Genomic DNA, 14,255 nt, shown 5'->3' with positions numbered 1-14,255 from the left:
CGTATATAAAGCTACATTTTTGCACCAACAAGTTGAAAAACTATCAGCAAATGAAAACCTGCCATAATTCGGCCTGTTGTGCAGTGTGTCCTTACAAACAACACAAATGGACGATAAAAGAAGAAAGCCTAAAAATCCACCTACAGCTGATGAACTACATTTAAAAGTTATGTTCTTAAGTCTTGACCTTACAGTATAAAGCACCTTGAGGCAACTGTTGTTTGATTTGGTGCTATATAAACTGAATTGAACTGAAGCTTTGTATAAAGTTGGTATGTTGTGTTGTGGCTAAAAGCTATAAGAACAGACCATGAAGGAAGTTGTTAGCTTGGGATCTATACATGCAACATTAACTTTCTACTATGACAGCAGCAGAGTCACTGATTGCTCTGTTTGTGTGGGACGTTTGAATGGGGGAATCATTCTTTACACTTGAACTTCCCTTCACCTCCTGTCCCCTCTCCCCACCTTATAACACCTAAACAGCAGAATGCTGTTTCACACATTCACATTGTCATGTGAAAAACTCCCCATCCACAGCATGACCAGCTGAAAACCCATTCACCCTGAAAGTCCATCACAAGGCTCTCTCTCTCTCATACATGATAACTTTGGCTTTCAGTAGCCTTCTGCAAATGATCAAATGATGACATGAAAATGTAACTTACTCTAAAAGCAGCTTTGCAGAATGCTTTTAAAACAGAAAGCTGAGCAACACACTGGTGTCTAAGGTACAGCACACTGTGATATATGTCACACTGTTTTACATTAGTGACTATTATCAGGGGAAAAGTGACTTGGAGCCTGGAAAGCAGCAGAGTGTGCCCAGTAACACTCTGTCACTGTGTGCAGCACGGAGTGCACATGACAGCTGAGGGGTAAGGTGAGGCTCGGACTATACTTCTCTGTGACAGCTGTGAACAGCACAGACAAATATTCATCCATTAAAAAAAAACAAGTTTACAGATATAAAGATCCTACTTTTGCATCCAAAGTACTCCACAGAAGTTCATTGCAGCTAACTTATTGGCAGGGCTGTAGCAGAATTTCAGACCTTTTGAGGCTGTGTGCCTAATTCCATCTGATCCACCCTACTACACAGACACACAAAACAACATCTGTAGTATTTTCTTGTTCACTGTTCAGCTTTTTCCCAAAATAACAGGCTACTTCCAGGAAATCCAGCTATTTATACACTAATATTACCTCATCTTTTTTTTTTTCATTTTTTATGAATTTGAACTGAATTTGAAATGTAGTCTTTAGTATTAATATTTTAGTACAACAATATATTTGATATTTTCTTGTTGATTTTCAGAAACTGTAATAAAGCATTCCTTTTTTTATTCCAATGTAAAGGTCAAGAAACAAAGGTAGCGCCTGTTGTTGTCCCCACCTGCAGCTACAGTGGGGTCAGCTGGTTTGTACTAGTCAAATCTAGAACAAATCAGTTTTGCACCTTTATGAATCTGTAGACATAGGAAGAGAGACACTGAGGGACTGGTCTTGGTGTTCTGGTCCTGGTCTTACTGAATCCCCCAAAACTGCAACAAGGCTGAAAAAACAACCCAAGTATATCTTTAATTGTATCCTAGCAATCTACCTGCTGTACTTACAGCCATGCAAAAGTTAAAGAAAAAGTCTTTTTACTAGCAGGCCGTGACGGGAGATCAGATTATATGTCCGGGCTGTAATGGTGATAGCTGCCGCACCTTCCACAGGGGTGAACCTCAGGGCGCACACAGTCAGCCAGAACAGAAAGATCCATCCGTGTAATGCTTCGCTGTAAAAACAGCAGCCAAGCTGTCTCTGTCAGGCTGAGCGCGCACACGCACGCACGCTCGCACACACACACACACACACACACACACTCCTTGTGAAGTTATGGCAGCTCGTAAAAACAAAGAGTCCAAACGCAATGGCTCGGCTGACGAGGACGTTCTCTGCGCGGTGTTTACTTTGCGTGCAGCAGCGTAACCTGGGAATAACCCTGCGCGTGACCCGTGTTTGAACCCACTCAGAGAGATATCATTTTTATAACACACACGGCAGGACAGACTGACGGCAGGTTAAAGTCTTCTCTAGATTAGAAAGAGGCTGAATGAGAAGCCGCGCGTCACCGCGCAGCGCAGCTTCCACCTTCATCCCTGATAGTCACGTGCTGCCTTATTCATGTATTGACTTATAATTAAGGCAGGAGGGGAAGCCACAGCGGTCACAAGCTATAAAAGAAAAACAACTCGGACTTTTTACTATGAATGGCACCCACGGCACCCACGGGGAGAGGGATTAAGCGCCGCTTTTACATTTTCTAAAAATTGGAAAGGTCATTGCTCCTGAATACTCGGCGCCGGTGTTCTGACAAAGCAAGCGGCGCTTAAGCCAAGGTAATGAGTGTGTAAAGTAGCTGCTTATTGCCAACAAAGGCGTCTTGGGACTTCCATTGTCTTGGTGGGAATCATCACCTTTTCTCAGTGAAATCCGCCGTGGATTGTGTGCGTGCAACAGGAGGTAGAGACTAAAGCTGTGGCCTCTGGAACAAATGGTGAAGCGAGTCGGCCAGCACAGGTCGGAGGCGGGGCCGAGCAACACCCACAATTAAAGATGAACTTTGCGTGAACTAATTTATCGGAGGGAGGAGAAGGTAATGGGCTGCCCACGGGCTTGCCAGCCTATAAAAACTGCGGCTTGGCACACCGGAGTCACAGACGCACACTGAGCTCCACCTGAATTCTTCACCGGGCCCACGAGACGCTGCAACATGGTCGTGAATGCACTGTTGACCACGTTCTTGTGCACCGTAGCGCTTCCCATTCTGCTGTTCCTGTTGGCCGTGAAGCTGTGGGAGGTTTACACGCTCCGATGCAGAGACCCGACTTGCCCTTTCCCGTTGCCCCCCGGATCCATGGGCTTGCCTTTCATTGGAGAGACGCTGCAACTCCTCCTCCAGGTAAACGCTGCTTCTTGTCATCACGCGGAGGATGAAATATTATATTCAATTTAAACGTGAAAGTTTGTGTTTTCCCGGAGCTTATGGGAAGTGCAGAATTAAAATGAGCCCACTGTCATAAATGTTTACATGTATATTTAATGTACCGTGCGTGAGGCTAAAACCATCCACACATGACAGTTTGTTTGTGTGACCATATTCACAGAGGAAAACATTTCTTCGGATGAAGCGGGAGAAGTACGGTTACATCTACCGCACACACCTCTTCGGGAACCGCACGGTGCGCGTAACTGGCGCGGATAACGTCAAGCAGATCCTCCTGGGGGAGCACAGGCTGGTGTCCGCGCAGTGGCCCGCTTCTGTTCGCGCGATCCTGGGCACGGAGACGCTCTCCAACGTGCACGGAGCTCAGCACAAGACTAAAAAAAAAGTAAGTTACTTTGACCTTTCCTTAGAGGGAGCACTGGCTACAACGGTGGGCTGGGATTTACATCAGGCGCGGTTTTACATCCAAACTCTGAACAAATGCATCTCCTTTCTACAAAAACCTGGAAACTCGAGCTCGGTCACTTCGGTTCTATTCAGGTTTGTGACATGGCACCAATTTACAACAGTGACCTCCAGATGCTTTCTATGCTGAGCTGAAGCTCATATATCATCATGCTACAGTCATATCTGTCACCCTATACCTCCAGATTTGACAGCTACTGCCGTAGTGTCATTGTAGTGAGCTTTCAAGTGATTTTTACTAATTTAAGACATTTTCTGTCATTTTATTAAAGCATGCAGACTTAATGTTCCCCGACACAGTGTAGTTTGTCTTTCTAATACCAGGGTCATTCCATCTAAAAACACATTCTCAGAACATTTTCTGGTCGTCGCCTCTAATTTGCTTTAAAATCTTATGGCTTAGAATTTAGACTTTGTCTGTTTTGCAATCTTAGCTTCATATCAAATCCTCCAGAGAATGCTCCATCCACCTACTTCCAGCATTTTTCTGTTTGTTTTTGAAATCTGTGGCAGTGTTTGAACATGAATATCTTAAACTTGTACAGATAAAAGCCCCAATTTTTTTTTTTTTTTTTTTTTTTTTTTTTTTTTTAAAAAGGAATGAGGATCTGTATTTTGGGACAGATGTATCGAAACATGTCAGAGTATTTGCTAGTTAGTGTCCTGTAAAGTCCCACATTTGAGCACATACTAATAAAGAGAGAATCACCTAGTGATGGTCTCTGAAAGGTTGTATTTCACAATAATGCTTACTTTTTCAAATGTGAGGGGAAAAATGTAATCTTCATTTAACATAGATTCTGGTTTAAGCAAATATGCCAAGTGTTACTACAGAAATAAAAATGTCCATAAATGGTGTAAAACAGTCTCTAAATATAGCTGAAAAAAGTTAAATTGCATGTGCGACCCACATTTAGGCACGCACTGTGCCTTGGAGGAGTCTTATAATTTAGGTTAAGCTTCAGATGTGCTGAGGCATTAAAGATGCAACAAGCAGTGATGTAAAACATAACAATAAATATAGTGAAACACTAAAGGGTAACAAAAAGTAAAAGCCAGCTGAGCTGGGATCAGGTGACGGGCGTGCTGACCGCCACACTGAATGTTACAAGAATTGTAATAAAGCAAACTGCTGGAAACTGGTCAGCAGACTGTTTGACAAAATGTTGTAAAGTTTTTGCTTTATGAAGCGAGATGCGGTCGAGCTTTTTTGACCATCCCATTTTTAGACAAATTGGAGTTTGTCGAGCAGAAGCCCCACACTGAGTTGTGGACCCCACACCACCCACCCTGCTTTTAAAATCCACTCCTGTCCCCCTCAGGCTATCCTCCGCGCCTTTTCCAGGGAGGCTTTAGAGCTCTATATCCCCGTTATCCAGGAGGAAGTTCAGGCTGCAGTGAAGGAATGGCTGGCAAGTGACTCCTGCGTGTTGGTCTACCCAGAGATGAAGCGGCTGATGTTCCGCATTGCCATGAGGGTTCTGCTGGGCTTTGAGCCAGAGCAGATTCAAACCGATGAGCACGAGCTGGTGGAGGCTTTTGAGGAAATGATCAAGAACCTGTTCTCTTTGCCCATTGATGTGCCTTTCAGTGGACTGTACAGGGTAAAAAGCATGAAATGCCAATATTTTAAGGGTTGAATTGTACAGTTGGTCCCAATAATAACAAAACTTTACAGACAAGATGAAATTAAAGTACATTTGAGCTTCTCTCTTCTGCCCTCATCTGATGTTTTCCCCTCTATCCCCACCTTCCTCTGCATTTCCTGCTTCCTCTCCTGCAGGGTCTGAAAGCGAGGAACTTCATCCACTCCAAGATTGAGGAGAACATCAAGAAGAAAGTGCAGGAGTCAGACCAGGAGTGGAAACCCAGAGACGCCCTGCAGCAGCTCATAGACAGCAGCAACAAGAACAAAGAGCCCATCAGCATGCAGGTAATGAGGAGGTCACCTGCTGCAATGCACGTCTGCAAAACCTTTTCTGTCCATATGAGCCACATTAAATGTATTTCTGTTTGCAGGCCATCAAGCAGTCTGCCACAGAGCTGTTGTTTGGGGGGCATGAAACCACAGCCAGCACAGCCACCTCTCTGGTCATGTTCCTGGGTCTAAACCCCAAAGTTGTGGATAAACTGAGACAGGAGCTTGAGGACAAGGTAAAGCTTGTTTACAGTGACTGTTTTTAGCTTATTTTGTAAAAACAAGGTCAAGGTCTGTTTGACGTTTGCTGGACTTTCATACCCATCTGTCACATGGTGCTGAGCTTTTACTTGTTTGTTGTGACAGTTGTGTAATAACAGTCTTTGCTTTAGATTTCCCAAACATTGTATTTCTGGTTAAATTAAACTAAAGTTACTTTAATAAATGACACAGTGAGTTTTGCACATCACAGAACTAATGTGGAGCTCCATCCATACTGAAGCTTTTGAAGAACCTAATTTAAGACTTGATCAAGTGGTTAGCACTGCTGCCTCACAGCATCAAGGCTTCTGGTTTGAACCCCACTTGGAGACTTCTTCTGTGGAGTTCTTCCTGTGGCTGTGTGGGTTCCTTTCTTGTGTACATTGACTAAGCTTAAACTGAGGAAAAACAAAGACGGGCAGCTGATCTTTGCAGCACTGCCTTCAGCTTCACAGAACAGTTAGATATCGCTTTCTGTGTTCAGGCGGAGCAGGGCATGGACCTACAGAGCCTGAACATCGAGTCCTTGGAGCAGCTGAAATACACAGGCTGTGTCATCAAAGAGACGCTGAGGATCAACCCTCCTGTCCCCGGAGGCTTCAGAGTGGCCCTCAAGACCTTTGAGCTCAATGTAAGCTGGCAACAATTTTATAAGTAATATGAACATGGAAGCTTTAAGACTGATGACAGAAGTGGCTCACTAATGATTTCCACTTGCCTCCTCAGGGTTACCAGATTCCCAAAGGCTGGAACGTTGTCTACAGTATCTGCGACACTCACGATGTGGCAGAGATCTTCCCCGACAAAGAAGACTTCCAGCCAGAGCGCTTCATGACCGATCCTTGTGCGGACTCCTCCAGGTTTCAGTACATCCCATTTGGTGGTGGCTCCAGGATGTGCATTGGGAAGGAATTTGCCAAGGTTCTGCTGAAGGTGTTCCTGGTGGAGGTGGTAACAAAGTGTCACTGGACTCTTTTAAACGGGCCTCCAACCATGAAAACAGGACCTACTGTCTATCCCGAAGACAATCTGCCAACCAAGTTCACCAGCTATGTACAAACTTAAACAGAATAGACATTTCAGATTAATTTTCTATTTTCCCCAAAAGTCATAAAAGATTTGTTTGCAGACTCACTCACACATGAACAGGAGAATATGTTCCTTTTAGCTTCGTGTCAGTGTTTAAGCATTAACTGTACATAGTGTAGATTACACAAGAGCAAATTTTATATTCTACTATTTATACTTTGGATTTGTGTATATTCTTTTTCTTGAGCTGAGCAAAATGAATGAGAGGCACTCTGTAGACCTGTGTCTATAGGACTGTACATATTTAATGTGTCTGTTAATATAAATATACCTTTTCTATTGGACCTCAGCTGATGTTTGAATGTTTGGGTTTTATTTAATAAAACAAATTTGCAGAAGTGTTTGTTTTTGTCTTTCACTGACCCAAAACACGACCGCACGTCTGTGGTTATATGCTGTTGACGCTATGCTACAGGGGTTTTTGTCATTTTCATGATGCTCGTTGTATCTTTGAGTTATTATATTACTCAAACAGGTTCAGCCTCCTCCATGTATGTATAAGGAGGCAGTAGACAGACTCTATGGAAGCACAACTAAAAATCATCATGCATATGTAAAATATGGCATAGTTAATAAATTACATGTAGATATTTAGTTTAAAAAAATGTCGTCTTTTGAAAACTCAGTTTTATAAAGTTAGACTTGTGGGCCAGGAGTTTAGTCTTTCTGTACAACTGACTTTAAAATGTAAAAAGTGATGGGATTACTCCATCGTTTAAACAAGTTGTCTGTCAGCGTCTCGTAAAGGTTGACTTCTCAGTGCTGGTGTGTGTTCAAGGTTTACATTTTGCGACGCACAGGGCGAGCCATCCTGCTCCAGCATGCGTTACAGACAGGATAATGCTCTGCTGGGATGCTTCTATACCAAAGACTGCAAAGAGGCCGTCGTCTTGCCTTCCAGTGGTCATTAATTTCCTCCTTGTACACTCTGTGGGCTGGTGGAGTCCCGACTCATGGCTCTGTAAACTTTTCCTTTTTTCTGAGATCCTGTTGCCATAAATCATCTTTATAAATGTGTTTGTAAAGATCATACTTTGGATTTAGTCACCTGATTGTTATCCCTGAAAACACTTGATTCTGATGTCATCTTAGAATCAACTGTTCATCAAAACACACACACACACACACACACACACACACGCACACCTCTGAGAGATTTCATTTGTCATTCATTCAGACAGAAATGGAGTTATTTCTCCCCCCCCCCCCCCCGCCTCCAAATGGTCGTGTGTATAGAGAAGTGATTGCAAATGACATTTGAACAGAAAGGAAACACCACATATCCCAGTTCAGGCAGATTATCACCATTTTAAAAACCAGTCTCACATAGTTTTTGTTTTCTGCATTTGTTAGCGTCTCTGTTGTGGAGTCGCTCAGCCAACACTGTCTCTGCTCCATCCATGGGTGCAGCCATCCTTCCACTTATGGTGCTTCTAGGCAGAATTCCTCCAGCCTGTCTTTGCCCACATAGTGATAATCAGGTCTCCTTGGATTTCTGTAGTGTCCTGTGCTTCCCCCTGTGTAACCAGTGTTCCTCTGGGTGCCAAAACCAGCTAATCTCTCTGGAACTCTAAGCCAAGCATTCATGTGGACTGTGAGCACCTCCAGCCACATCTCTCTCCTCTAGTGTCCCAGCTCTGCCACCTGCAAAGGGATGGATGTACTAGTTCTCCACTCTCCACCTGCCTCCTCTTGGACATTCTGGGGACCCTTCATGTCATCTCTGTAAGTAAGACTGTTGCAATCAAATGCAGCAACACTTATTCTCACTTACCAGGTCCTCCGATAATACCCTCTGCTGTGCAGCAGACCCTGAGAGTTCACTCAGTTTACAGCCAGTCACTCCTATTCCAATAAACAGTTTAAAACTGCTCTGTGCATCTGGTTTAACCAGACTGTGATGACTAATATCAGCTCGCTGCTGGTTTACCTGTGTGACACACAGTACTGCCTGAATGCTTTGCTTTTATATACAATAAATGTATATTTTTGTATATTCATTAAAATGTGGTTATTTTTATTTAGCTCAGTAATGCCACCCATCAGCCTCGAGCGGAGAGTTTCTGAAAGTGGACATGATGAGAAGGATGAGTCTGACTTTGAAACAACACACTGAGAGGTCAGGAAGTTTTCACTGCTATGCTGCATCACCTGCTTTATTGTCCTTTTTTGTTACTCCAGTGGGACCAGCAGAGTGTGTTTACGCTTATATTATTCAAAATGATTGAGACTGAACATTTATCAGCAAAGTGTTTATTGTAGTCGTATATTTTAAACTTCTATTAAAACCTGACAGTTTTTGCCTGCTGCTGGCCGTTAGGAAGAGCAGTTTTACTTTGGCATTGACTCGATTTTTTAAAGTTACATATGTAAGATTGCATATTTTTACATTGAAATCCAGGGAATGTAAAACGTCTGGGTTAAAGGCAGAAACAGTGAGTGTGATGTAAGAGTGATTATAAATGTAGTGATAACACACACACCACTTTATCAACTGTTGCGAGGAGAAAAGCAACAGAGGAAAAATCTGGAATCCATACAAGGAGGGAAAGCAAAGATGTGCCCTGATGACCCTGGCAGATGAGCAGCCAGAGGGTGAACCAGAGTTCAGACTGATCGGTTCACTTTCAGGGCACCAAGCCAGTAAAGATTTACAGAAGAAGAATAAAAGCAGTCCAGTATCATAGCATTCACGTGTCTTCATTCATGATAACAGACTGTTAAAGGATTACTGTTTAAGTGTGTTTATGTCAAAAAGTGAGAAATAGCAGCTACTGCAGCTGGCACTGCAGATGATTGTTCAAAGAACACATTACAAGCTAGCAGAGGAGCTAATGATCAGATTATCTGGTTAGCATAGAGAGTTCATTGTGCTTAAAATAAATCCTAACCGTTTTAAGCACCGATATTATCGAGAAGAAAGTAGTTTTGAAGCTGTTTTGTATCTGTGAAGGTTCTCAGTCATCCAGGTCATCGTGGTCCAAGGAGCGTCTGGACCAGCTGCTCTCAGAACTGAAGAAGCTTCTCTGATGAAACGTCTTCAAGGACACTTAAAGAAGTCCAGACGCTTTTCTTTCTAAGCTCCTTGAGCTGTTTTGTATGGCCACACCTCACCTCCTGGATCCTAACACCTGATCTCTCAGCAGACATTTTGAACATTTGGTACATTTATGTGTTTAATCCATGACTTTGCTTTACAGCTGCTCTTTTCTTTCATGTTGTACTAAGTGAGGGAAAAAGAAGCACAGCCACTGCCTCCTTTCACACTTCCACACACCTGACCAATGCCTGATGTGACTGTAACCTCTCACATCATGCTCACAGGACCGGGACCATGCCTCACACATGTCTCCTGTCATGTATCTATGAGTGCTTTCCTGCACTGCACACCTGTTTGCTCTTGTTTTTCTGTCATACTGTGTGCTCTCCCTTCGCCTCTCCTCTCTGTATCCCCACTATCACTACCAGTAAAGCAGTCAGATGTGGTCATCTGATTTAATACTAGAATTAAGATTGCTTAGCTTAGCATACAGCAGCACATCATCTTCCTATTAGTGCTAACTGGGGGACCTTGGAGGTGCTGCAGGATTTCCCCAGTAATCACATGACCGCCTGTGAGCAGGTACTCTAAGACAGTGTGAAGGAAAAACTCCATTTTAACAGGACGAAAGCTCTGATGCAGCCAGGCTCAGGGAGGGGCGGGGCCATCTGCTGTGAGAGGTTAGGAGTAAGGGGAAAGAGAAGACGGCAAACACCTTGGTTAGGTTTAGTTTAAATCCTTTAGACCCTTTTAGATCCTGGTCAATGTGAATATAATGGTGATAGAATCACTGATGGTCTTTGATTGACATGATACGCATGCAGGTGAATCTCTGTGTAATTAGATGGCAAAAGACAACAGTAAGTGAAAGTCTGTAGTCTCTTTAATATTGTATACAAACAGCTGTCTGATTGCATTTTCTGATGAAAATCAAGGCAGTGATCTTTGATCCGGGATCTGTTGGAGATCACAGCCCGGCTTTAATTATTGGAGAGAAGGTTGAACAGGTGACAACTTTAAGTATTTAGGTGTTTGCTCTGATTGTCAGTTACAGCAGGTTCATTGTGTGGAGCGTGGGTGCACAAGTTAGTCAGTGCTTTGGGTCCATGGGGTGGATAAATGCATCGTGTTACATCTGTTATGGATCACTACATGGTTTGGAAACCTTTCTGCTGAGCTTGGACCCCAAATTCAAAATTCAATGAAAATGTCTGTAAAGATAGTTGATCTTCTCTTCAGGTCTCTGAGGAGTCTGTGATGAAGCAGCGTTGTTTAATGAGTATGAGTTGATGCCCTCAGGAAAAGGGTACAGGTCACCAAACTGTAGCTTACATTTTCTCTAGTGTCATTATCAGTTCAATTATCGAATAGCAGTAGGTGAAATTATTTGTACGTGTGTGTTATCTTACACGACGTGTTTCCTTTGGTTGTTAAAGGTAAATTTCTCCAAAGGGAGACAATAAACTCTGGTGTAATCTAGTTTATATATTACTCTGTTTTTCTATGCTAACTCTCCACACTGAGAAATCATGCTAAAGATGACATATTACTACCTGACATCAGGGGGCTCTAATGTATGTAATGAGCTGGAAGTGAGACCATGTTGGTTTAACAGCACGTTGGCCAAAAACTCTAAATCTGTCTTACACTGTAGTTTGTGTTTGTTTGCGTTCAAGCCTAAATGTCAAACTGCTCATTAATACAGAGGTCAGGGAAACAGTGTGATCACTTACCTGCTGCGTGCGTCTACACCTGCATGCCCAGGAACCAGGTTACTACACTGTTTCAGTACCTGCATAACCTGGATTCTGAGCCTGGTTCTGCCGGAGGTTTCTTCCTGTTAAAAGGGAGTTTTTCCTTCCCACTGTCTCTGTTGGGTTTGTCTCTGTATGTATTATTGTAGGGTCTACCTTACAGTATAATGCACCTTGAGGCGACTGTGAGTTGGCGCTGTGTAGACAAAATGGGATCGAATTCTCTGAGTAAACTGATGGTTCGTGTCAGACAAACGACAGTGACGAGCAGTCAGTCTGATGAGTGTGTGAAACTTTGGGCTGCATGTATTTGTAACACTGCAGTCTTCACTTTGCTCGGTAAATAAGACCCAGAGTCTTTGCACTTCAATGGAAGCCTTACTGGCAAATGTGGTTTGGCTTCTTTCACGAGCTGATTCTCATTCTGGTGCCATTCTGATTTACAACCAGCCTCCCTCCATACCATGTTGACTTCTTAGCTTTGTACTGTTGTCCCTGGCCCTTGTTTATTACTGTGCCTCTTGCAATCATTGGATCCACAAATGTTGAACTGTTGTACTTAGTGTAAGTCACCGTGGATAAGAGATTCAGCTTAATGGCCAAATTGTAATAGTAAATTGTTGCTGACACCTTTATGTCCGACCGTCCTATCGCTGCTGGTCCAGCCCTCGAACGATGTGAATGAACTTTTCTGAACTTTGCCTCCTCTTCTCATTTTAAAGAGCGTTTCCTCCCCACCATTGTTCGCCATCACCCAGCAGAAACAAAACTCTGCACGGCCAAGGGCATTTTGTCTGCATTTTTGACCATTTTAGTGAATTTACAACACAGCGTTGAAAGAGGATTAAAGCTCGCTTGCTTTCATTTAGATCCCGAGGCCTGAAACAGTCCAAAGTAAATCATTGTAATAGTTGGTAAAGTCGTGTTATTGAAGGCAGCACCTTTAAACACTGAACAACCGTGAACAATACACGAGTGTGTGTGGAAACAAAGGACACAACAGGAAAGAATGCCAAAGAACGGCAGGAGGAGTCTGTATTTACTTGTATTACTATGTACACTGCTGTGCAAATATCTCCAGTCACCGCTCATTTCTTCAGATTTTACCAGGAAAAGGGATAACATAACTCGGAAAACATCAGAATTTGATCAACATTCCCCCAAATTGTTGTGAACAAACTGTTTTCAGACTTTATCCACAGCGGTGTTAGCGTCTTGTATTCTGCATGGTGCTGTTGCATTTAAGAAAGAAGTTTCTGGGTTTGAGTCTTGACCTGAGGTCGTAGCAGTTCTTCACTGTATGAAACAGATAAATCTTTGAGAAGCCAATAAGAACATTGATATGGTTTATAAATAATAATAATACATTTTATTTAAAAGTGCCTTTCAGAACACTGAAGGAGCAAAGTAGTGAAAGTTGGCATAAAAGCAGGGAATACACGCTTTGACAAGATGTAGTGACAAGACGAAGGGGAGGAACGAAGACAGAAAGAGAAGAAGAGGATCTGAGGCACCGAGATGGTGATCTGAACCAAATCAGAGAGAAGATGAATAGCCTTGAATGTGTACAGAAGTATTTTTAAATTGATGCGATGTTTGACGACCAGAAGCCAATGAAGCTGCTTCAGGACGGGGTGATGTGGTGAATAGAAGGAATCCTGGTGATAATACGGGCAGCAGAGTTCTGGACATGTTGAAGCTATTTTTGTACCATTAAAGTACAGAATTGTCACTTACCTGGGAACAAATCTCAGCCCCTGATACGAGTACAGCAGTTAAATGTCACTGCCCCAGTAATCAGCTGTTTCAGTCCTAATGGTACAAAAGCTCCTGTTTTGAGAGTGTATTTGCTTTTTGATCGAGATCTTCAGTCTCTACACTAAAGAGGCTGTTACGAAGACTTTCTCCACAGGGCAGCTAGCAGGCCGACAAGTGTTTATTAACCTGGAAAAAGCTGCATGAACCAACACAAGTTGCATGTAAATAAGTTCCTTTACTTAACATGTTTAAATTGTTCATGTTAATCATAATTTATTTAAACACTTTTCTGTGTGAATTAGCTGATGCATGAAACTAAGATGGAAAAAAAAGACAAACTACTGCCCTGAACAATGTGAAAAAGTGAAAGAAGTGTGTTATTGAGCCCATGTGAGAAGAGTGCACATGCATCCTTCCTGCTGAGTGTCCTATCCAAGCAGCACACAGCGATGGCCACGTGGGGCCACTAAATCTTTACGGCTGGAAGACCAAAAACAGAATTTTCAGTTTCATCATGTTGTTGTCAAATACAGGTTACTTGAAAAATATGGCAAAAAACAAAGAAAGAAAAGAATTATATGCCTAATTAATTTCAGTTCAATTCAGTTTTATTTGCACAGCACCCAGTCACAACAACAGTCTCCTCAGGGTGCTTTATACTGTAAGGTAGACCCTACAATCATAACTTCCTGCTACCAAAGCTGATATCACTGAAAATAGATACATATGAAAACCAAGTAAGATTTTTAAATCTTGACTAATAAATAAATAATCAGTTTTAATTGATTGATAAAACGAATGACTGTAGGTGTCTTCCTCTCCCTGTGTTCACATTTATTAAAATGATCTCCTTCTGTGTTCATGTATGAAACGTGTGAACAACATGAGACCCAGACAGTTATTTACTCTTAGGTTGTAGATGATGACATGGAAAATATCATCCACCTAAAGAAAAGTGATATATTTGTAATATAT

General features: G+C 42.5%; 1 protein-coding gene across 2 annotated transcripts; it reads left to right on the top strand.

Moving 5' to 3' along the window:
* The first annotated feature begins 2,304 nt into the window (after nucleotides 1-2,304).
* cyp26a1 (cytochrome P450, family 26, subfamily A, polypeptide 1) lies at nucleotides 2,305-7,068 on the top strand. 2 transcript variants are annotated; one of them, XM_005471224.4, is made up of 7 exons: nucleotides 2,341-2,950; nucleotides 3,156-3,380; nucleotides 4,783-5,064; nucleotides 5,244-5,393; nucleotides 5,480-5,614; nucleotides 6,124-6,270; nucleotides 6,366-7,068. In XM_005471224.4, exons 1-7 carry the CDS (start codon nucleotides 2,762-2,764, stop codon nucleotides 6,702-6,704), a joined length of 1,467 nt encoding a protein of 488 aa, XP_005471281.1. In that variant the 5' UTR covers nucleotides 2,341-2,761; the 3' UTR covers nucleotides 6,705-7,068. The 2 variants fall into 2 exon arrangements, with proteins under 2 accessions (XP_005471282.1, XP_005471281.1); XM_005471225.4 differs by lacking the exon at nucleotides 4,783-5,064 and having other exon boundaries at nucleotides 2,305-2,950.
* The last annotated feature ends 7,187 nt before the right edge of the window (nucleotides 7,069-14,255 follow it).

Source organism: Oreochromis niloticus, linkage group LG8 (genome assembly GCF_001858045.2).
Source record: "Oreochromis niloticus isolate F11D_XX linkage group LG8, O_niloticus_UMD_NMBU, whole genome shotgun sequence".
Taxonomy (NCBI): Eukaryota; Metazoa; Chordata; class Actinopteri; order Cichliformes; family Cichlidae; genus Oreochromis; species Oreochromis niloticus.
This window is presented reverse-complemented; position numbering and strand designations above follow the sequence as displayed.

Excerpts from the sequence above, each read along its gene's own strand:
- cyp26a1 (XM_005471224.4), top strand. The coding sequence starts at position 2,762 with ATGGTCGTGAATGCACTGTTGACCACGTTCTTGTGCACCGTAGCGCTT. Across the intron at positions 5,394-5,479 it reads AAGAGCCCATCAGCATGCAG|GCCATCAAGCAGTCTGCCAC; the intron begins GTAATGAGGAGG and ends TTCTGTTTGCAG. Across the intron at positions 5,615-6,123 it reads GACAGGAGCTTGAGGACAAG|GCGGAGCAGGGCATGGACCT; the intron begins GTAAAGCTTGTT and ends TTCTGTGTTCAG.